The 23,652-nt window shown below is 52.0% G+C and overlaps 1 protein-coding gene across 3 annotated transcripts in view; it reads left to right on the top strand.

Annotated features, from left to right (window-relative positions):
* numbl (NUMB like endocytic adaptor protein) overlaps nt 1–12,914 on the top strand; it is a 169,310-nt gene extending 156,396 nt beyond the window's left edge. For all 3 annotated transcript variants that reach the window (XM_072549491.1, XM_072549492.1, XM_072549493.1), the window contains 4 exons: nt 1,226–1,430; nt 6,465–6,758; nt 7,467–7,634; nt 8,343–12,914. In XM_072549491.1, coding sequence (XP_072405592.1) covers nt 1,226–1,430; nt 6,465–6,758; nt 7,467–7,634; nt 8,343–9,073 — 1,398 coding nt within the window. In that variant the 3' untranslated portion in view covers nt 9,074–12,914. The remainder of the gene's footprint in view (nt 1–1,225; nt 1,431–6,464; nt 6,759–7,466; nt 7,635–8,342) is intronic.
* The last annotated feature ends 10,738 nt before the right edge of the window (nt 12,915–23,652 follow it).

Genomic DNA, 23,652 nt, shown 5'->3' on the forward strand with positions numbered 1-23,652 from the left:
CTGCCTCCTGTACATCCCCCAGGTTTGCCCCCTCACTGTTAACGGCTGTGCCCCAAACTCCGGAACTCCCTCCCTAAACCTCTTCCCCCTCCCACTCTACCCCCACTCACCTCCCCCCACTCTCCCTCATCCACTCTCCTCCTCCCATTCTCTCCCCCACTTTTTCTCTCTTACCCACCTTGCCCTCTATCTGCATGTCACTCTCTCCCCCCTCCCCTTTCCCTCTCCATCTCTCTCCAGCCCCCACTATCTCTCTTTGAACCTCTACGGACCCCCCTCCCCCACGATGTACCCTGTATTGACCTCCCCCTCCCCCACGGGTATCCCCTGTATTGACCTCCTGTCCCCCGCGGTGTACCCTGTATTGACTTCCCCCTCCCCAACAGTGTACCCTGTATTGACCTCCCCCTCCCCACGGGTATCCCCTGTATTGATCTCCCCGTCCTCCGCTGTGTACCCTGTATTGACCTCCCCCTCCCCAACGGTGTACCCTGTATTGACCTCCCCCTCCCCCACGGGTATCCCCTGTATTGACCTCCCCGTCCCCCACGGTGTACCCTGTATTGACCACCTCCTCCCCCATGGTATCCCCTGTATTGACTTCCCCGTCCCCCGCGGTGTACCCTGTATTGACCTCCCCCTCCCCCATGGTATCCCCTGTATTGACCTTCCCATCCCCCGCGGTCTCCCCAGTCTTAACCTCCCCCTCCCCCACAGTGTCCCCAGTATTGACCTCCCCCTCCCCCACAGTGTGCCGTATATTGACCTCCCCGTCTCCCATGGTGTGCCGTATATTGACCTCCCCGTCCCCCATGGTGTGCCGTATATTGACCTCCCCGTCTCCCGCGGTGTCCCCTGTATTGACCTCCCTCTCCCCGGTGGTGTACCCTGTATTGACCTCCCCGTCCCCCATGGTGTGCCGTATATTGACCTCCCTCTCCCCCATGGTGTGTTGTATATTGACCTCCCTCTCCCCCATGGTGTGTTGTATATTGATCTCCACGTCTCCCGCAGTGTCCCCTGTATTGACCTCCCTCTCCCCCGCGGTGTCCCCTGTATTGACCTCCCTCTCCCCCGCAGTGTCCCCTGTATTGACCTCCCTCTCCCCCATGGTGTGTTGTATATTGACCTCCCCGTCCCCCGCAGTGTCCCCAGTATTAACCTCCCCCTTCCTCACGGTCTGCTGTATATTGACCCCCTCTCCCCACGGTGTGCCCGGTTGTAGGGGGAGCGTCTCAGCCACGCGGTGGGCTGTGCGTTTGCCGCCTGCCTGGAGCGGAAGCAGCGACGCGAGAAGGAGTGCGGCGTCACGGCTTCCTTCGACGCCAGTCGGACGAGCTTCACTCGGGAAGGCTCCTTCAGGGTCACCACGACCTCCCAGCATGCCGAGCGAGAGGACACCATGAAGCAACTGCAGGACAAGACAAAAGGTGACGATGGGGGAGGGGGTGGAGGGTGGGTTAGTATCACATGGGGTCAGAGACTCGTCTATAAACATGACCAACCCCTCCAACCCTGCTCCGCCATTTAGTAAGATTACAGCCAAACGGACTGTAACCAAATCTAGAATTAAGAATTTACTGACAATCACGAATCCATTGTCGGAAAATCTGACTCACTAATGTCCTTTTGGGAAGGAAATCTGCCAACTTTACCTGGTCTGGCCTATACGTGACTCCAGACCTACAGCAATGTGGTTGATTCTAAACTGCCCTCTGGGGCAATTAGGGATGGGGCAATAAATACTGGGCCGAGCTCATCCCGTTAATAAATAAAACAAAATCTCAAATATGCCTCCCCCCCCATTAACATTTCACACTCCCCCCTCTGCTTAACAAGAATTTCTCTAGGATAAATAGACAAAGACTTTTCCCTGGGGTGTGGCAGTCCAGAACTAGAGGGCATAGGTTTAGGGTGAGAGGGGAAAGATAGAAAAGAGACCTAAGGGGCAACTTTTTCACACAGAGGGTGGTACGTGTGTGGAATGAGCTGCCAGAGGAAGTGGTGGAGGCTGGTACAATTACAGCATTTAAAAGGCATCTGGGTGGGGATATGAATAGGAAGGGTTTGGAGGGATATGGGCCGGGTGCTGGCAAATGGGACTAGATTGGGTTGGGAGATCTGGTCAGGATGGACAGGTTGGACCGAAGGGTCTGTTTCCATGTGTACATCTCTATGACTCTAAAACTGCATCACCTTTTCGGGAAGAGTTCCACAGACACATGACCTCCTGAGAGAAAATAAATCCCCGCCCCCCCCCCCCCCACCTCAACCTCTGTCTCTGTCTTCAATGACCAACCCCTTAAAGGTAGAGGAAAGGATCAGGAGGAGGCCATTTGGCCCTTGGAGCCTGCTCCACCATTCGTCACCAACATGGCTGACCGTCCAACTCAAAAGCCTAATCTGGTTTTCTCCCCATAACCTCTGACCCCATTCACCCCAAGTGCCACACCTAGATGCCTCTTGATTACATTCAATGTTTTAGCATCAACTACTCCCTTTGGTAATGAATTCCATAGGCTCACCACTCTCTGGGTGAAGAAATATCTCCTTAGCTCTGTCCTAAATGGTCCACACTAAACCCTCAGACTGTGACCCCTGGTTCTGGACACACCCACCATCAGGAACATCCTCCCTGCTCCTACCCTGTCTAGTCCTATTAGAATTTTACATGTCTCTGTGAGATCTCCCCTCGCTCTGAAACAGGTGACCCCCTGGTTTTGGACTCTCCCACTGCGGTATCTCCGTATCCTCCAGGTCAGGACCCCTCAGGATCTTAAATTTCAATCTAGCCACCTCTTACTTTTCAAAACTCCAGGGAATAAGGCCCAGTCTAATCTGACCTTTCCTCATAGGACAACACCCAGTTGTAGGTATTGAGTCAGTAAACCCTCTCTGAACTGTATCCGACTCAGTTACATCCCTCCTTTGGCGATAGTGAGGACTGCAGATGATGGAGATCAGAGTCAAGATCAGAGTGATGCTGGAAAAGCACAGCAGGTCAGGCAGCATCCGAGGAGCAGGAAAATTGATGTTTCAGGCAAAAGCCTTTCCTTAGATATGGTGACCAATACTGAACACAGTTTTCCAGATGTGCACTCACAGAGCCCTGCACAATCACCTCTCATTCCCCTTTTGATAAATGAAACACTCTCCTCGCTTTCCTGATGCCTTGCTGTCCCTGTCTATTACGTTCAGTGATTCACGAACAAGGACCCCCAGCTCCCTCTGCATCTCAGATCTCACCCCACCTCAGTGGAGCTCTCTCTGTAAGTACATTAATACTATCGCCTTGAGGAAAGCAGCAATTTGATGTCATAAACCACTTTTTCTTTATTCTTCCATGGGATGTACTCATCAATGGCTAGGTCAACATGTGAATCCCATCCCTAATTGCGCTTGAACTGAATGGGTTGCCATGGCAATTTCAGAGAGTCAGCCACATGGCTGTGGATTTGGAGTCATGTGTAGGCCCAGGCTGGGTAAGGTGGCAGATTTCCTTCCTTAACGGGGCATTAGTGAATCAGATGGGGTTTTGACACAATCAATGATAGTTTCCTGGTCATCGTCATGGAGACTAGCTGTCAATTCTGGCTTTACTAATTGAATTTAAGTTCCCCGTGGTGGGATTTGAACCCCTGTCCCCAAAGCCTGAAGCCTGTGGATTACTAGCCCAGAGACATTACCACTACCTCACCATTTCATTTGTATGATGGTAGTTAGACCATCTCAGGGTATTGATGGTTGAAGTCATATTGAGGTTGTACAGGACATTGGTGAGGCCTGTCCTGGGTTCTGTGTCTAGTTCTGGTCGCTCTGTTAGAGAAATAGGTAGAAATGTACAGCACAGAACGGGCCCTTTGGCCCACGATGTTGTGCCGGGGGTTAATCCTAATGTAAAATAAAATAACTTACCCACCCCTCAACTCACTGCTATCCATGTGCATGCCCAGCAGTCACTTAAATGACTCTGTTGTTGGAAGGATTGTTGTTAAACTGGAGAGGGTTCAGAAGAGATTTACAAGGATGTTGCCCAGTTATGGAAGGTTTGGGTTATAAAGAAAGACTGGATAGGACGGGACATATTTCACTGGAGATTTATAAAATACTGAGGGGTATAGGTAGAGCTGACAGCAGGTATCTTTCCCCGCGGATGGGGGGATTTCGAGACGAGGGGACACATATTTAAGATGGCAGGAGAAAGATTTGAAAAAGTCACGAGGGGCAAATGTTTTACACAGTGGTTTCTGTTTGGGAGGCAGCTCCTGAGGAAGTGGTGGATGTGGGAACAGTTACAACATTTAAAAGACATTTGGATAATAACATGGATAGGAAAGGTTAGGAGGGATGTGGTGAGACTGGTTTGGTTTGGGATTATGGTAGACTGGTTGTGCCGATCGGGCTGTTTCCGTGCCGTATGGCTCTATGACCATCTCCCAGAAGCCCGTCACAGAGCTCAGTCTCTTCAGGAATTGGAAGCGGACGGAATGCCATTCAGCCCACAAGCCTGGGCTGCTGTTCACCATGTCTATAGTCAATCTTCCACCTGAACTTCACATTCACGCCCTGTCTCCGTTTACCAAAACCCCATCACCCTCCGTGTGGAATCCCCTCTGAGCCTGAGTGTCTGGAGGGTGGTTACGAGCTGGTTACAGGCCCGTGTCGGCTCCAGGCCCGGCCTGGAGAGTTGCTTCCCTTCCCTGAAGGGGAACAGTGAGCCAGAAGGGGCGTTGAAAGTAAACCCGATAACTCCATGGTCTCCGTTACTGAGACAGTGAGAGTGGAACTCCCCGTCCTCACATACACCCGTGACCCGGTGACATGTGGCATACCGAGGGCGGGGGGGTGGGGGAGCGAGGGTGTGGGGGTCAGGGAGGGGGTTGTGGAGGAATGGGGGGGGGGGGTCAGGGAGGGGGTTGTGGGAGTACGGGGGTGGGGTCAGGGAGGGGGTTGTGGGGGAATGGGGGGGTGGGGTCAGGGAGGGGGTTGTGGGAGTACGGGGGTGGGGTCAGGGAGGGGGTTGTGGGAGTACGGGGGTGGGGTCAGGGAGGGGGTTGTGGGAGTACGGGGGTGGGGTCAGGGAGGGGGTGGTGGGAGTACGGGGGTGGGGTCAGGGAGGGGGTGGTGGGAGTACGGGGGTGGGGTCAGGGAGGGGGTTGTGGGAGTACGGGGGTGGGGTCAGGGAGGGGGTTGTGGGAGAATGGGGGTGGGGTCAGGGAGGGGGTCGTGGGGGAACGGGGGTGGGGTCAGGGAGGGGGTTGTGGGAGAACAGGGGGTGGGGTCAAGGAAGGGGTTCTGGGGAATGGGGGTGTGGTCAGGGAGGGGGTTGTGGGAGTACGGGGGAGGGGTCAGGGAGGGGGTTGTGGGAGTACGGGGGTGGGGTCAGGGAGGGGGTTGTGGGGGAATGGGGTCAGGTCAGGGAGGGGGTTGTGAGGGAATGGGGGTGGGGTCAGGGAGGGGGTTGTGGGGGAATGGGGGTGGGGTCACGAAGCAGATTATGGAAGAACAGGGGAGATGGGGTCAGGGAGGGGGTTGTGGGGGAATGGGGTGGGGTCAGGGAGGGGGCTGTAGGGGAATGGGGGTGGGTCAGGGAGGGGGTTGTGGGGGAATGGGGGTGGGGTCAGGGAGGAGGTTGTGGGGGAACAGGGAAGATGGGGTCGGTGAGGGGGTTGTGGGAGAATGGGGGTGGGGTCAGGGAGGGGGTTGTAGGGGAATGGGGGTGGGGTCAGTGAGGGGTTTGTGGGGGAACGAGAAGGTGGGGTCAGGGAGGGGTTTGTGGGGGAACGAGAAGGTGGGGTCAAGGAGGGGGTTGTGGGGGAATGGGGGTGGGGTCAGGGAGGGGGTTGTGGGAGAATGGGGGTGGGGTCAGGGAGGGGGTTGTGGGGGAATGGGGGTCAGGTCAGGGAGGGGGTTGTGGGGGAACGAGAAGGTGGGGTCAAGGAGGGGGTTGTGGGGAAATGGGGGTGGGGTCAGGGAGGGGGCTGTGGGAGAATGGGGGTGGGGTCAGGGAGGGGGTCATGGGGGAGCGGGGGTGGGGTCAGGGAGGGGGTCGTGGGGGAACGGAGGTTGGGTCAGGGAGGGGGTTGTGGGAGAACAGGGGGTGGGGTCAGGGAGGGAGTCATGGGGGAACGGAGGTGGGGTCAGGGAGGGGGTCATGGGGGAACGGAGGTGGGGTCAGGGAGGGGGTCATGGGGGAACGTGGTGGGGTCAGGGAGGGGGTTCTAGGAGAATGGGGGTGGGGTCAAGGATGGGGTTGTGGGGGAGTGGGGGAATGGGGGATGGGGTTGTGGGGGAATGGAGCATGGGGTCGGGGAGGGGTTGTTGGGAACAGGGGCGTGGGGAACAGGGGCGTGGTTGGGAGGAGCAGGTGAGCAGAGTGATGGGGAAGGGGACGGTCACTGACGTCTTGTTTCTCTCCCCATCCACTCCCCCACCCCCACCCCCACCCCTACCCCCACCCCCAGCCGAGATGGCGGTGACAGGTAGCCCTGTGCCAGGGTCAGGGGCCCCCCCACCCCCCAGCAGCTCCCCCCCGCAGGGAGAGGGCTCTCCCGTCGACAAGAATGACCCAAGTTACCAACACGCCATTCCGCGGCGCCACGCTCCCCTGGAGCAGCTGGTCAGGCAGGGCTCCTTCCGAGGATTCCCGGCGCTCAGTCAGAAAAACTCTCCCTTCAAGCGGCAGCTCTCCCTCCGCCTGAACGAGCTTCCCTCCACCCTCCAGAGGAAGACCGCTGACTTCCAGATCAAGAGCCCGGGTGAGTCCGTCTGTGCTGCGTGTTTGTGGGGGGGGGGGGGGGGTCCTCACTCGGTCAAAGGGCGGGGGTCTCTGGGAGGGGGGCAGTGTGGGTCACATGGCTCCTGGGGTCTCGCTGCAACACAGAATGGTCTCCGCGGGCTGAATGGCCACCTCCACCCTCACTGTTTCTAACGGGGAAGGGGTGGGGGGGGTTGGGGGGATAGGGCAGGGGAAATCGAACTTGACCCCACCAGCGACCCTGTCTCCGAAATCGTGGTCAGTTTCAGCTCCGGTCCATTGGGGCTGACTGTGGGGGAGGGGGTGGGGGCGGGGGTGGGGGAGGGGGTGGGGGCGGGGTTGGGGGAGGGGGTGGGGGCGGGGTGGGGGCGGGGTTGGGAACTGGGTCGGGGGCGGGGGTGGGAACTGGGTCCCAACAGTCAGGTTCTTGTGGGGGGGAAGAGGAGAGGTCAGGGTCAGGGGTTGGGGCATGGGGAGGGGTTTGTGGAGGAGCCGGGGGTTGGGGTCAAGGGGAGGGGGTGGTGAGGGGGAATGTGGCGTGGGGTCAGGGGGTGAGGGGTGTGGGGTCAGTGGGTGGGGTTTGTTGGGGGTGAGGGGTGTGGGGTCAGGGGGTGGGGGTTGTGGGGAGCGACGGGTGGAGTCAAGGGGGTGTGAGTGGGGTCCAGCTCTCACTGTGGATTTATGGTAATTTTCTGTCCCCCCCCACCAGTGCCTGAGTTTGACTCATCACCCACCACTGAGCCGGAGAATATCAGTGCTGCCTGTTCACAGACTGACCCCTCCTTGAACAAACCTCCCTCTGATCCATTCTACACCACACCGGCTACCGGCTCAATCCCACCGACTGCTCCCACACTACTTCCCAGTGTACCTCAGGGTAAGGGTCCTCATTGACGTTTCCATTTAACAACATCCTGGGGGGGGGGGCGGTGAAGGGGGGAGGGGAAGGAAGGGGGCGGGGGCGGTGGGGGGCGATGCTGTGGGAGGACACCCCAATGGAGCAAGAACCACAGCTTGGAGCAACCAGCTGTGTCACTCACTCACACACACACACACTCACTCTCACTCACACGCAAACTCACTCACACTCACCTTCACACTGACGCACTCCGTCACCAGCACACACTCACACATTCACCCTCGCACACACACGCACACACACACACACTCACTCACACGCAAGCTTGTTCACACTCACTTTCACACTGACTCACACTCTCTCACACGCACACACACACTCGCTCACGCACACACGCACACTCACACACACTCGCTCACACACACTCTCACACATTCACTCACACACACATTCACTCTCACTCACACATTCACACACTCACTCTCACACTCATACAGGGCAGGGGAAAAAGGGGTTTTGGACAAGAGTGGGAAGGGGGTTGTGGCGGGGGGGAGGAGGGGGTGTTTGGGGGGGTGGAGGGGTAAAGGGGGGAGGTGTTTGGGAGGGGAAGGAGGGGGGTATTTTTGAGGGGAAGGGGTAAAGGGGGGAGGTGTTTGGGAATGTGGGAATCTGTCGGTTGGGTGTTACGACCATGGTGTGTGATGGTGCGATTTTACTTTTTGTCAGGGAATGGAGGAGGAGGAGGAGGAGTCGGCTGGGGAGACGTATCCACGGTGACAGCAGGTAACTCCACGTTCCAGCCGGGCCATCGGAGGACTCCCTCAGAGGCTGAGCGCTGGCTGCAGGAGGTGGCGAAGACAGCCCGGGCCCAGCAGCAGCAGCAGCAGCAGCAGCCTCCCCCAGCCCCGTTGGCTCCCACCGCCATCCCGGTTCCCACCGGCCTCCCAGCCTCGGCGAGCCCTTTCATCGGCACGGCTGCCCCCGTCAACCTGTTCGGACCACCACCCGCCTTCGTGACCTACGCCCCCGGCCTGACCAACGGCACGCCCTCCCCTTACCCGGCCCCCAGCGTACCCGTGGTGGGAATCACCCCCTCGCAGATGGTGGCCAACGTCTTCGGCAGCGCCCAGCAGGCCCCACTTAGCAACCAGGGCTTCTCCGGCAGAGCTGCCCCTTTCGCGCCCGCTTTCGGCATCACTGCATCATCTACCGGCGCCACCGTGGCCCAGCACCAGGCCAGGCCCCCACGGCCTCTCGGAGGGGCGTCAGTCCCCAGCCGCTCAGGGGTCACCATGGGGCCTGGGGCCTGGCCCCCTGAACCCTCTGGCCAAGAGGCTGACCAATTCGAGGCCCAATGGGCCGCACTGGAGGCCAAATCCCAAGCCCGGCTTGGGGCCGCTCTACCGACCAACCCCTTTTCTACCGACTTACAGAAAACATTCGAGATCCAGCTCTAAAGGAGCCAGAGGATGAGTTTTTATTTTCTAAACAAAAACAAAATGAAGAAAAGACTCTTCGGACCGAACTGTATAACCACTAAGAAACATTTGTATTTTTCGTTTGAGAAGTGCCACGAGTGAGGTGGTGATGGAGAGAGTGAGAGAGAAGCCCTCAGTTTGTTCTTTTACCCAATAATGGCGCAATGTCGGGTCATTCTGTGAGGGCCAAGGCTTGTGGGTGGAGACAATGGGCAGGCCTTTCTCTGCCGGGGGCGGGGTGGGGGCAGACATTGTAGACATACTGCAGTCAGGGAAGGGTACAATCCTACCCAGGAACATCCAGATACTTCCCATCCCTCCCTCACCTTCCGTCCCTCCCTCACTTTTCATCCCTCCCTCACCTTCCGTCCCTCCCTCGTCTTCCATCCCTCCCTCGTCTTCCAATCCCTCCTCACCTTCCATCCCTCCCTCACCTTCCATCCCTCCGCCACCTTCCGTCCCTCCCTCACTTTCCGTCCCTCCCTCACTTTCCATCCCTCCCTCACTTTTCATCCCTCCCTCACCTTCCGTCCCTCCCTCGTCTTCCAATCCCTCCCTCGTCTTCCAATCCCTCCCTCACCTTCCATCCCTCCGCCACCTTCCGTCCCTCCCTCACTTTCCGTCCCTCCCCCACCTTCCAATCCCTCCCTCACCTTCCGTCCCTCCCTCACCTTCCGTCCCTCCCTCACCTTCTATCCCATCCTGAGACACCCAATGGAGATTGACAGAGCAGGAAACAATGGTACAGAGAGGGTTCCAACACAAACTCAGACAAACAGACATAGAATTCCTCACTCCACTCCCTGCCTCACTCCCTGTCCCCTCCAACGTCTCCTTCTCCCCCACTGCCTCATTCCAACCCCCTTTTTGACCCCACTCCCCCCTTCACCCTTGTCTCAAACCCTTCACTACCTCATATCCACCCCAGCCCCACCTCACTCCCCTCTGCCATCTCATACCAACCCCTTCACCTCCATCTCACCCCCTCTGCCATTCTCGAACTAACCCCCTGCTCCCATCCCAAACCTTCCCCAATCTCATTCCACCCCACCCATGTCCCCCATTCTCCCTCACCCCCACCCCACCCCCCTCCCCATCTCCCACCCTCTGCCACCTCCATCCCAAACAAAATACTATGGGAGTGGGCACTGAATGGATCAAAGGGAGTGTGTGAATTCTAATTAGATTTCCTTCTTTACTTGAGTCTTTACAAAATCGCCCTCCCCCCCCACACTCGCTCCTGGACTGGATCCCCCTTTCATTACCATGGTTATGGCCTGGTTTTGTGGGCAGGGTGCTTGGGTTTGGCTCAAGTTGTGAAATGAGGGGTCATCAGAAACAGGAAGGATACTTTCATTGTCTCGGAGACCCTGGGATATTTTTTAAGGCCGCGCAAGATGGGTTCTTGTTGAGCAAGAGGTGAAAGGTCATCGGGGACAGGCAGGAAGCAATCAGATGAACCATCATCGTAAGGAATGATGGAACAGCCTGAATGGTCTCCAGTTCCTCACCCAGAAGCGAAACTCAGACTCGATTCTTTAAAGAAAAGTACGCAGCAGCCCATTAGGATTGTATGGGGAACAGTCCGGGGGTGGGAAATTCCTGGGGACCTGTTTCCTTCAGGTGTGCATTTGTATGGTGCCATCTTCCCCAGATGAGTGCCGGCCAGATGGGTTAGGGAGCTAACTACACAAACAGCCACAATCACAGTTCCTACGCCAAGCATCTGATGTGACAAACACGCAGTCTTTAGATTTCTGACAGCCTGGAACTGCGGCTAATTCCCAATCTTGTCGTGAAGGGGTAGATTGATGCAGAACGTATCTAGCGATGATTTAGAAATTTCTGTCCCTTCGACCTGTACATAAATGAGGACAACATAATGCGTCACGTTCCCCCTTCCTCCCGCCCACCACCCGATTCAATCACGGGGCACGATTCCCGAGGATTCGCCCCATTGGTGGGGAGCTAGGGCAGAGCGAGCAAGCTGATTGGTGGCTGCGATATTCGTTACTGGCGGCTGAGAAGATTCTGGTCTGCCGATTGGCCGCTCCCCTTTTGTTTGGAGAGGGGACTGACCCACTCTCACCCCTATCCCCTCCCCACAGCCACACACCCCGCCTTCCCACACTTTTGAGTTTCTGAGAACCTTTGGCTCGGCCTCCTCTACCTCATGATGATTTTCTGTTTTGGAGTTGGAATCATTTTCGAGCCCCCCCCGCCCCCCAGCCAATTATTTGCAGAGAGAGTGTGAGGAACATGGTGAACCGGGTGCTGGTCCCCAGTAGAGGGCAGCAGTGAGATCCTTTTGGGCTTCCTGCTGGCAGGAGCTGATTCCTTCTTGTGTTGGGATGGACTGAGAGAGGAGCAGGTGGAGTGTTAATGCTGCTGGACTCATAATCCACAACTGCCAGTGTTCTGGGGTCACGTGTTCAAATCCCATCAGGCCAGGTGACAAAATTTGCATTCAGTAAAACTGAGTCACAAAACAAACACCCAGCCGAATGGGGTGATTGCCAATTTTTGTTTTAAAAATGTCTGGCTCACTAATATCCAGAAACTGCCTTCCTAACCCGGTCTGGGCCTACATGTGACTCCAGACCCACAGCGATGGGGTTGACTCTGAACTGTCCTCTGGGCGATTAGGGATGGGTAATAAATGCTGGTCCTAGCCAGCGGCACTCACATCCAGTGAATGAATTAAAGAAATCATGGTTAATCAAAGCAATTATTTTTGTTGCACCATTTTGCCTGTGGATGGAAGAGAGTCCCTCCAGTGTGGAAATAGGCCGTTCAGCCCACACCAACCCTCCGAAAAGCATCCCACCCAATCTCTGTAACTCTGCATTCCCCATGGCCAATCCACATCTTTGGAAACCGGACCACCCAGAGGAAACCCACACAGACACAGGGAGAGTGTGCAAACTCCACACAGACAGTTGCCCGAGGGTGGAATCGAACCGGGGTCCCTGGTGCTGTGAGGCAGCAGTGCTAACCACTGAGCTACAGTGCTGTGAGATCATGCCACCTCTATGCTGTTGTTTGACATTATTGCTATTCTGCAGGACCAGAGAGAGAGAGAGATTGCCCATTTCCCTCTCTGGTCTGTCCAGTTGATTAGATTAGATTCCCTACAGTCTGGAAACAGGCCCTTCGGCCCAACAAGTCCACACCGACCCTCCAAAGTGCAACCCACCCAGACCCATTCCCCTAACCTATTGTTCTATACTTACCCCTGACTAATCCACCTAACACTGAGTAATTTCCCATGGCCAATCCACCTAACCTGCACATCTTTGTGATTGTGGGAGGAAACTGGAGCACCCAGAGGAAACCCACGCAGACACAGGGAGAATGTGCAAACTCCACGCAGACAGTTGCCCAAAGCTGGATTCGAACCCAGACCCCTGGTGTGGTGAGGCAGCAGTGCTAACCACTGAGCCACCGTGCCACCTGTAGCTGGAGTCTCTGATGCTGGAAGAGCACAGCAGGCTCAGATGGCATCCGAGGAGCAGGGAAGTCCTGACAAAGGATTTCGGGCCGAAACGTTGACTCTCCTGCTCCTCCGATGCTGTGCTCTTCCAGCCTCACATCTATCAACTCTGACCCCCAGCATCTGCAGTCCTCACAGTCTTCAGGTCATGGTTGCCTGAAGCTGGTAGTACCTCCCCCCGATAACCAAGCCCCTCAGTGACGTTGTGGCCAGAGCTCCGCACATTGACCCTCTCCCTCCTCACCAACCTCAATTGACTCCCATCGCTGCTCTGGTTCCTTTGTGTCGAAGGCTTTGGTGGGGGGGGGGGGGTGCAGAGGGAGGGTGTGCTTTGATGGAGGAGGGGAAGGGGTGGGTGTGGAGGTCGCGTCTTGAGAAATGGTTCAACCGAAACCACCAGCCAATCCGATCAGTGCCAAGACCAGCTCACTCCACTCCGCCAGCAATCAGGATTCTGGGAAATTCAGTCCCTCCTTCCATATTGGGGGGGGGGGGGGGGGGGAATGGGGTGGGGAGTGATGGATGGTCCACAGCTCATGTGGTAGCTCGTGTCTTGTAACAGAAAGTTTACTTGAAAAGGAAAATACCAAATGACCTAATTAGTTTGTAATAGTTAACTAATCTCGGTTTTATCTCCCCATCCTGTTACGGCAACTCCTGCCAAGGTCCCGGTTTGGGTTGGGGGGGGTGGGGGGGTATGCTCTTCGGAGGGTCAGTGCAGACTAGATGGGCCGAATGGCCGGTGTCCACACTGTATAGGGGTTCTACCATACTGCCACCTACAGGGGTCTCTGTGCAGGAGATCAACCAGGGCCCTTCCTGTAACTGGAGTGGGGGAAGTGGTGGTGGGGGGTGGGGGAGCCTGATCTGGGTGTAAAGGGCTAACATTGGGCCCAATGGCCTTCCTGAAACCATGGAGTGCACCATCTTTCCTGCCTGGAATGGGGGTGCTGGGATAGAGAGGGGGTGGGGGGAAGAGTATTGCAGCATGTGGAAGTCCAGTTATAGAGTCATAGAGATGTACAGCATGGAAACAGACCCTTCGGTCCAACCCGTCCATGCCGACCAGATATCCCAACCCAATCTAGTCCCACCTGCCAGTGCCCGGCCCATATCCCTCCAAACCCTTCCTATTCATATACCCATCTAAATGCCTCTTAAATGCTGTAATTGTACCAGCCTCCACCACACCCTCTGGCAGCTCATTCCACACACGTACCACCCTCTGAGTGAAACTGTTGCCCTTTAGGTCTCTTTTATATCTTTCCTCGATCAGTACCCTCTCAGTCAGCCCAGACTGAGCACTCCAGAAATCCCATTAAGCAGTGGCTGGGGACATTGCACAGGGACCACACCAGGTGGTGATTGGTGCTTGATGTGTTTTGAGAAGATTTGTAGCTCAGGTTGAGGTTTTGGATGTAGGTTAGCTCACTGAGCTGGAAGGTTGATTTCCAGACGTTTCGTCACCCTACTAGGTCTTCAGTGGGCCTCCGGACGAAGCACTGTGAGAATTCCTGCTTTCTATTTATATGTTTGGGTTTCTTTGAGTTGGTGATGTCATTTCCTGTGGTGCCTGGTTTTTACCTGGTGTCTCTGAAAGGGGTGATCCTCTGCCAGCAGTCCCCTGCAAAGTTTCCAATCGCTACCCGGTATTTTGATGTTTTATTTTCCCTTGTGCACTTTTATCAGAAATCAAAGACAGGAGGATCCCACTTTGACCTTGGTGTTGATCCGAGTTATGGGAGAGAGATTCCCGGGGTGGAGGGGGGCTGTGCCCCTAGAGTCGCTGAGTCAAATCGCTGCCTTTGTTTAGCCCCTTCCTGTCCTTGCTGTTGAATGACAGCTACCCACCGTCCTCCCTTCCCCAACTCCCGGATATAGCCCCTGGTCGCAGATGGGACTGTGATACTTGTCAGAAGTTCCACTCTCCATCTGGAGGTTTGTCTGAGGCTTCATCAGAAACACAAAAGGCAAAATCCCAACTTTTTCCCAAGTCTCCAGCGCTGGCTCTGGGAGGCTAAACCGGTGAGCAAGCCCTGACAGATATGAATTATTTTTCTTTGTTTAAGAGGAACTATTTATTTATTTCACCTCAAACTTTTGTTTCTGGAGCAAGTCCGACATTAGACCCCCTGCTGCCCAAAGACCCAGATCCTTGGCGCCATCAGGGCAACAACAACTGCATTCGTGTAGCACACTTTGTTGGGGAATGACCAGGGATATCGTCAGGCCCCACGTGAGACCGAAACCACAAACTGAGGCATCGGGGCAGGCGACCGAGGGATTGTTTCGAGAGGTGGGTTTTAAGGAGGAGAGGTTTAGGGAGGGAATTCCTCAGCTTCGATTATCCTCGGTAGCTGAAGGTCCAGCTAGAGAGACTCCAAACCGAGACACTCGCGAGGCCATAGGTGGAGGAGGGCAGAGACGGCAGGGGGTGGCGTGACTGTAGGAAGGTACAGAGGTGGGGTAGGGACCAAGCATCACAGACAGAATGTTGAACACCAACTTTGGTGAAACAGCTAGATGCAGTGACTGCATTACAAGAACTTCATGGAGTCATACAGCGCAGAAACAGACCCAACTTTTCCATGCCGACCATAATCCCAAACTAAACTAGTTCCCACCTGCCTGCTCCTGGCCCCTATCCTTGTATCCAAATGTCTTTTAAACGTTGTAATTGCACCCACATCAACCACTCCCCCAGGAAGTCCATTCCACACGTGTACCACTCTCTGTGTAAAAATGTTTGTCCCTTGTGTCTTTTTGAAATCCCTCTCCTCTCACCTTAACAATGTGTCCCCTAGTCTTGAAATTCCCCATCTCAGGAAAAAAGACAACTGCCATTACTCTATCTGGACCCCTCGTAATTTTATAAATCCCTATAAAGGTCACCTCTTAACCTCCTACGCTCCAGTGAAAAAAGTCCCAGCCTTTATAATGCAAACCTTCCATACCCAGCAACATCCTGGTAAATCTCTTCTGAACCCTCTCCACTTTAATAATATCCTCAGATCTCCAGACAAGGCCTCACCAATGTCCTGTACAACCTCAACTTGACATCCCTATTCCTATACTCAAAGGACTGAGGAAAGAAGGAATCTTCATCTTCAGTTCCGCTTTCAAACTCTGAATTTAGCTCTCGAGGCCTTGATTTAATTATTGAATAATTAATTATTTAATATTGTCAACCTTGCCATATTCTCATTAAGTGTCTGCCTGATTATTGATTCCTACACCCCCTGGTGTCAGGCTTGAACCTGCCTAACATTTAAATTATGAAGTGGAAACAAAAATGTAAGAGTCACTGGTATCAATGAAAATGTGCAAAATGAGGCCGGTCACCACAGTTACACGGATTAAGAACGCAATCTGCCCTTTCAGCAGTTGCTGACTTTAACGCGTCTTAATGTTTGAACCAACACATTGTACTTGGATCAGTTTGTCCATTCCGTGACCTGTTTAGATAAACTAATCTCCAGTTCTGGTCAAGCACTGGCTGGTAGGGTCAATCCTAGTGAGATTTTTCCAGTCAGATGTTATTGTACATCCCGGGAGCAGGTGGGATTTGAGCTCAGAGATAGGGGGCGCCATCTCTGTGCTATGAGATCCCAGAAGTACAGTAGGGATGCTATTGGCTGCAACACAAGAGGCCTCCTAGTCCCAAACCTGGAAGCTAATGTCAATCTGTGTGCAGCTAATTTGGAAGTGAACTGACTCACTCTGGTAGGGTGCTGTTCAGAGGGGCGGTGTGGAGTCAATGGGCTGAGTGGCCTGCTTCTGCACTGTAGGTATTCTATGATTTACAATGGAGGTGGTGTCTTCTGAGTTCATTAGCCATTTCTATGATTCCACTGTAGAGAAAGGGAAGGTCTGGAGGGTCACCAGGGATCGTGGGAGATCTGGGCAGGGTTTGTTATCGCCATTCGGGTGGAGTCAGAATCTCCGGTTGCTTTTGGAAAGGCATCAGACACTTATTTGTCAATAAACATTTAAAATGGATGAGGGAATCCAGACAAAGCAGGTAGCTATAGAGCTGGCAGTGTGGGCTAAATGGTCTACTCTGGAAAACATGATTCTAGAGGCTAAACTTTTGTGGTGCTGATTCCTTTAAATCTAAGGACCTTGACGTTTCATTAACCTCTTAAATAATTGACCGACCCACCTCCTTTGTAAAGCACCTCCAACTGTCTGCCTACCTATAGCGATGTGACAAGCCCACACCATGTTTTCACTGTCTATCATCAGGGGAGACCTTCACTCAGTTTCACTGACGAATGGTGTCACTTTGAGCAGTACTCGCTCGTATTAGATCTTTAGTCAGCCTGGACCTCCTCTCGCAGTGGTAATCTGCCTCTCTGTCAGCTCGAAGAGACGTCCTGAGAACTGAAACTCCAACTGAGAGGAAAACTGCCCAATTTGAACTTTAATTAAATCATTCCATACAAAATGACCTGAACAATCCCCTCACTGTATTCCAGTGTGGACCAAATTACGTCGTTTTCTTAAATAGTTATAAACTGTTGTGGTTTATGCAATTTAATTTTTTTTAAAATGGAGTACGAGTAATATATCGCATTAAATTAATTTTTAAAAAATCTATCTTTTCGATGGATTGGAAAAGGTTCTTTGCAAAGCTGGTAAAGGGAAGGGGCATTTTTTACGGCATCTTCATTTTCCTATAAACCCAGAGATTTCCCGTTTCCTTCCTTGTCAGTGCTGGGTGGGGTACGGGGTCGGCCCAGTCACTGTCTTTAGGCCTGGATGTGTCTTGAGGTGCTATTTGGCCGTGTAGGGCAGCGCAAACCCAACTGCCACAGAGAGAGAAACCCTCAACAGCGATTGTGAACCCAATGGGCTATTTGCTCATGAAGGGCAGCGTGAAAGGTTGGCAAACCCCTAGGGGGGAGTGGGTACTGCAGATGCTGGAGATTAGAGTCAAGGTTAGAGTGGTGCTGGAAAAGCGCAGCAGGTCAGGCAGGAGCGGAAAAATCGACGTTGCGGGCAAAAGCCCTTCATCAGGAATGAGGGGAAGAGGAATCAGGAATAAAGTTCACAAACCCCTAGGGGAGCCATGATTGGCTGAACCTCATCACCTCCAGTATCAGAGAGGCAGGTCCTTCCAAATTCATGTCATCCCTCTGGCATCATCCATCTCCCCTCCTCAAAACCAGACTCGAAAAACACACATGAAAACAGCCCGCGGATACAGGGAATGTGAAACGGAGGGGTGGTACTGGTTGAGTCTGGGGGAGGGACACATTAAGGCAACAGAACACCATCGTCCAGTTCTGAAGAAAGGTCACTGGACTCCAAAACCTGTGTCTCTCTCCACAAGATGCCACTAGAGTTTCCTCAGCAAATTCCACTTTTTATCGTTGATGAGTTTCTAATGCTCACCCCCACCCCCCACCTGCCCCGTTTAATATGGAGGCCTGTCAAAATCCACCAAAAGGAACTGTTGGAAGGAACGTGGAGATTGCTGGAGAAACCCAGTGGATCTGGCAATGTCTGTGGAAAGAGAGAGAGAGAGAAAGGGGGTGAATGTTTTCGGTTTTGGTGGGAGCCACCTTCAGGGTCCTCTGCACATTCTCGAGTGTGAACACCCCTGATGCAGTTGGGACTGTGGCCTGTAGCTCAGCTCTATCCCTCCACAGGTTTGGGACGGTTGTCCTGGGGTGTGGTGGAGGGAGGGAGTTGGTTTGGGATGGTCGGTACCTCCCACCCACCCTCAGGCTGTGCAAGTGGGAGGGTTTTCTGAGGGTGGGGCTGTTATAGCAAACAATGTGTTTTTTTTTTGTACACTGCAATTGTTGCAGCCTCTCAATATAAGAAAGGGGGGGGGGCGAAAGAAAAATGTTGCATCTTGGGGGTTTTAACTTAATGCCAAATTCTTATTTTATATGTATTAATATATATTTTAAAATAGTTATGTTTATTAAGCTGTAAGTAATACTACCAAACATTGTCCTAGCCAGGAGGGGGAATCTGTTCGGGAGAACTTGTCAGGCCTTTTGAGAAATTGTGTCGTTATCCAAAGGCAGAAATCTCCTTTTCAGGGACCTTTGCTCTTCACAGTTTGTGACTGGGACCAAGAATCGAACATGTGCGTTTGTGGGGCACCTTGTCTGATATCTGTTCTGCACCACATTCATTGTCACATCTGTCACGCGATGGTCAAACAGTCTCTCTCTGTGTGCCAGAATGATTCTGTGAATGTTGTCTGTGTTGAAACTATGCTGCCCCCTTTCATCCGTTTAAAATGTGTCAACAAAACATCCCCAGATATCTGTGAGGTAGGCCCCCATTTCTTTATTTTCTTCCCATCCCCACCATCTGCAGTAACGGTACATATTCGGGTCTGGGACCAAGTCAGAAATGCGAGTCGTCTCAACTCTGCACTACCTCTGGATAGAACTGGAAACCAAGGTTGAACCGGTGTAAAAGCTGCTCTCTCTCTCTCATAGAGTTATCGAGCTGTACAGCACAGAGACAGCTCCAGGCCAACTCGTCCATGCCAACCACCATATCCGAAATTAATCCCGTTTGCCAGCATTTGGCCCATATCATCTTTGCTGTGTTTCCCCAGTCCCTCAACCTTTGAGCTCTCCTGGAAGTTTGGAACACGGACACCCTGGAGCGGTCTGTTCGGCCCCTCTACTGGTGCTACGTGCTGCGTGCAAGCCTTGCCCTGTTAAATCTACCTCATTTCCTCTCAGCATGGCTTACTGTCCCCTTTTCTCTTCTGCGTTCCTTTTGAAAGGATCTAGAGTACATGCCCATTGACTGTCCCCTGAAAATAGACACCAGATAACTTGGCCAGCCCCCAACCCGACCAATATTATCTAACAGGTTCTGAGGAACAGTCACTGAATTCAAATCTCTGCTTTCCCCTTCATAGATGCTGAGCTTCAATACAGCAAATTCTCTTTGTCTCCAGCATCCACAGTTCTTCGTTTTATTTCCTTGCCTGACAGGTTCCTGTTAAGGATTTGTCCCATTGGACCACGGTGATATCCCCTGCAGTTATTGTATTTCTGTCAGTGGTCTCAGGGATTCTTTATAGCCCCCTTGAACTTGTCTCTGGTCTCCTTGATGTCCCCAAATCTTCCCCATCTTCTCTGTCTCTCCTGCCAACCAGCACCTGGGGGTGTAGAGTGAGAACCAGAGGCTGGCAACTCTCCAGAACTTTCCAGAAACTTGAAGTCGATCCCCTCAGCAGCGTTGGAGGAACATCGCCTGCCCAACCCCAACCCCAACCCCAACAGACACATCATTATTTGTAGCTTTACACTTGCTTTTCCCTGTTGATTCTTAAAATATTGGCATGGGGAGAGATGGCCAATTGACCAGGTGGGGCGGCTGGAGGTATAAGACCTCGGTGAACGTGGCCATCCAAAGTTGGCGACCTATCTAAGAATTCTTTTTTTCTTCTGTTGGTTTCATTTGGTCCTGTCACAAATCTCATTCCTTCCACAATACGGAGAGCTTTTTCTAGAAAACAATTGCCAGGTGGTAACTTCCTATCGACTGAAAGGGCCCATCATAGTTTTTCAAAGGCAGGACTTCCTTGATAAATCCGTGGAGAATATCTAATATTCTTTAACGTGTGCGTAGTATGAGCTCACCCGATCGGTTTTAGTTAATGTGACCATGTACTGTACGTAAGGGTCTGCGGAGCAACATGCACTAAGGCCCTGAATTGATCTTTCCATAGTGAAAATGGCCTATATCATTTAACACATGGATATCTCTGTCTGGCTTCACAGTTTATCCAGAGGTGAGATTCAATAAACTGATTTACCAAACAGCACCAATGTCTCCATCTCATTTGTGTGATGCCTCACTGGAAATCAGGTCCCAATATTCCTGAAGTCATCACAAAAGTTAAATACGTTTGTCAAAATCCCCAATTTTGACCCAAGTTTATAGAAAGCACTTTGTACATTTAATAAGGGAAACTATTTATTACAAATTAATAGGTTCTAGCCACAGGTTAACAACTTTCACTTGTTCTATCTCCACAAGTTCAAACTATAACACCCTTGTGAGATGTTCTTTACATGCACACGCACACAGACACACACACACAGACACACACACACACACACACACAGACACACGTACACAGACACACAGACACACGTACACAGACACACACACACAGACACACGTACACAGACACACAGACACACGTACACAGACACACACACACACAGACACACACACACAGACACACGTACACAGACACACACACACAGACACACACACAGACACACACACACACAGATACACGTACACAGACACACATGCACATGGGCAGAACCACAAAACATCGGTGTTATGGACAGAGGGGAAGATTGAGAAGGCAGTTCAACGGCTTATAAAATTACACAAGACTTATACAATTAAAAATAGGGCTTCGGACAGTGTTATACAACAGAGAAACTTCGGGGTTCAGGTTCATAATTCTTTGAGGTTTAGAACATAGAACAATACAGCACAGAACAGGCCCTTCGGCCCACAATGTTGTGCCGAACATTTGTCCTAGCTTAAGCACCTATCCATGTACCTATCTAATTGCCGCTTAAAAGTCACCAATGATTCTGACTCTGCCACTCCCACAGGCAGCGCATTCCATGCCCCCACCACTCTCTGGGTAAAGAACCTACCCCTGACATCTCCCCTATACCTTCCACCCTTCACCTTAAATTTCAGGTTTGCATTACATATCGACAGGCTGGTTAAGAAGACATTTAGCACACTTGCCTTCATTGTTCAGCCCTTTGAGTATCGGAGTTGGGGCGTCATGTTGAGGTTGTACAGGTTGTCAATGAGACCTCTTCTGGAGTACTGTGTCCCGATCTGGTCTCCCTGTTATAGGAAGGATATTATTAAACTGGAGAGGACTCAGAAGAGACTTGTCAGGGTGTTGCTGGGAATGGAGGTTTGAGTTATAAGGAGAAGCTGGATAGGCTGGGATTTTTTCACTGGAGCGTAGGAGGTTGAGAGGTGACCTTATAGAGGTTTATAAAATAAAGAGGGGTGTAGACAAGGTGAATGGCAGATGTGTTTTGTACCCACATCCATCACTTCCTCTGGAAGTTCATTCCACACATGAACCACTCTCTGTGTAAAAGATTTATCCCACATGTCTTTCCTCTCGCTCCTCTCACCTTAAAAATATCTCTCCTAGTCTTGAAATCCCCCATCTAGAGAAAAGAAATCCTGTCATTCACCTTATCTATATCCCTCATGATTTTATAAACTTCTATAATGCCACCCGTCAACCTCCCACACCTCAGGGAAAAACATCCCAGCCTCTCCTTATAACCCAAACCCTTCATTTCCAGTAACTTCCTGGTCAATCGCTTCTAAATCCTCTCCAGCTCGATAATATCTTGGGCTGGTGCAAGTCCAATGGGCTGAATGGCCTCTGTCTGTGACATAACGATTCTGTGAACTCTTATCAATCTCAGATTTGGTGTTTTCAGTTGACACCCCCCCCCCCCCTGCCTGAACGGCCTGTGTGTGTGTGCGTCTATGTGTATGTGTTTATGTCTCTGTGTATGTGTCATGTGTGTGTGTGTGTGTGTGTGTATATATGTCTGTGTGTCATGTCAGTCTGTGTGTGTGTGTCTGTATATGTGTTATGTAAGTCTCTGTGTGTGTGCGCGTGTATATGTGTCTGTGTGTGTGTCTATGTATCATGCGAGTGTGTGTCTGTGTGTGTTTATGTCTCTGTGCATGTGTCATTTGTGTCAGTGTGTGTATATGCGCCTGTGTGTCATGTGAGTGTGTATGTGTCTGTGTGTGTTTGTGTGTACATGCGTCTGTGTATATGTGTCTGTGTGTACATGTCTGTGAGTATATATGTGTGTGTGTCTATGTATGTGTGTGCGTACATATGTCTGTCTATGAGTATATATGTGTGTGTGTCTGTGCGTGTGTGTGTGTACATATGTCTGTCTATGAGTATATATGTGTGTGTGTCTGTGCGTGTGTGTGTGTACATATGTCTGTCTATGAGTATATATGTGTGTGTGTCTGTGCGTGTGTGTGTGTACATATGTCTGTCTATGAGTATATATGTGTGTGTGTCTGTGCGTGTGTGTGTGTACATATGTCTGTCTATGAGTATATATGTGTGTGTCTGTGCGTGTGTGTGTGTACATATGTCTGTCTATGAGTATATATGTGTGTGTGTCTGTGCGTGTGTGTGTGTACATATGTCTGTCTATGAGTATATATGTGTGTGTGTCTGTGCGTGTGTGTGTGTCTGTGTGTGTGCACCTCACCAAAGATGAACAACTACCATTCATTCTGTTCCAATACACTCACTGCAGACACAGATGAATCATTCTGTCCATTGCCAATGAGTTACCGATGCAGGATATGTGTGGTCAGGAAGTCATCAGCTGTTCCATGAAGGGGAAATGTATCTGCATTAGCTATGAACTTGAATAATTGATCATGTTTGATTATAGTAATAATCAGATTACAGACTGTCTAGCAATTCTTTCTTTTCCAACTCCAACAGGGAGAGGTAATCCATACCCCTCATGATTTTATAAACCTATAAAGTCAACCCCTCAACCTCCGACGCTCCAGGGAAAACAGCCCCAGCCTGTTCAGCCTCTCCCTGTAGCTCAAACCCTCCAACCCTGGCAACATCCTTGTAAATCTTTCCTGAACCCTTTCAAGTTTCACAACATCTTTCCGATAGGAAGGAGACCAGAATTGCACGCAGTATTCCAACAGTGGCCGAACCAATGTCCTGTACAGTCGCAACATGACCCCCCAACTCCTGTACTCAATACTCTGACCAATAAAGGAAAGCATACCAAACACCTTCACTATCCTATCTACCTGCGACTCTACTTTCAAGGAGCTATGAACCTGCACTCCAAGGTCTCTTTGTTCAGCAACACTCCCTAGGACCTTACCATTAAGTGTATAAGTCATGCTAAGATTTGCTTTCCCACAATGCAGCACCTCACATTTATCTGAATTAAATTCCATCTGCCAGTTCTCAGCCCATTGGCCCATCTGGTCCAGATTCTGTTGT

This window comes from Chiloscyllium punctatum, chromosome 29, assembly GCF_047496795.1.
Source record: "Chiloscyllium punctatum isolate Juve2018m chromosome 29, sChiPun1.3, whole genome shotgun sequence".
In the NCBI taxonomy this organism is placed as follows: domain Eukaryota; kingdom Metazoa; phylum Chordata; class Chondrichthyes; order Orectolobiformes; family Hemiscylliidae; genus Chiloscyllium; species Chiloscyllium punctatum.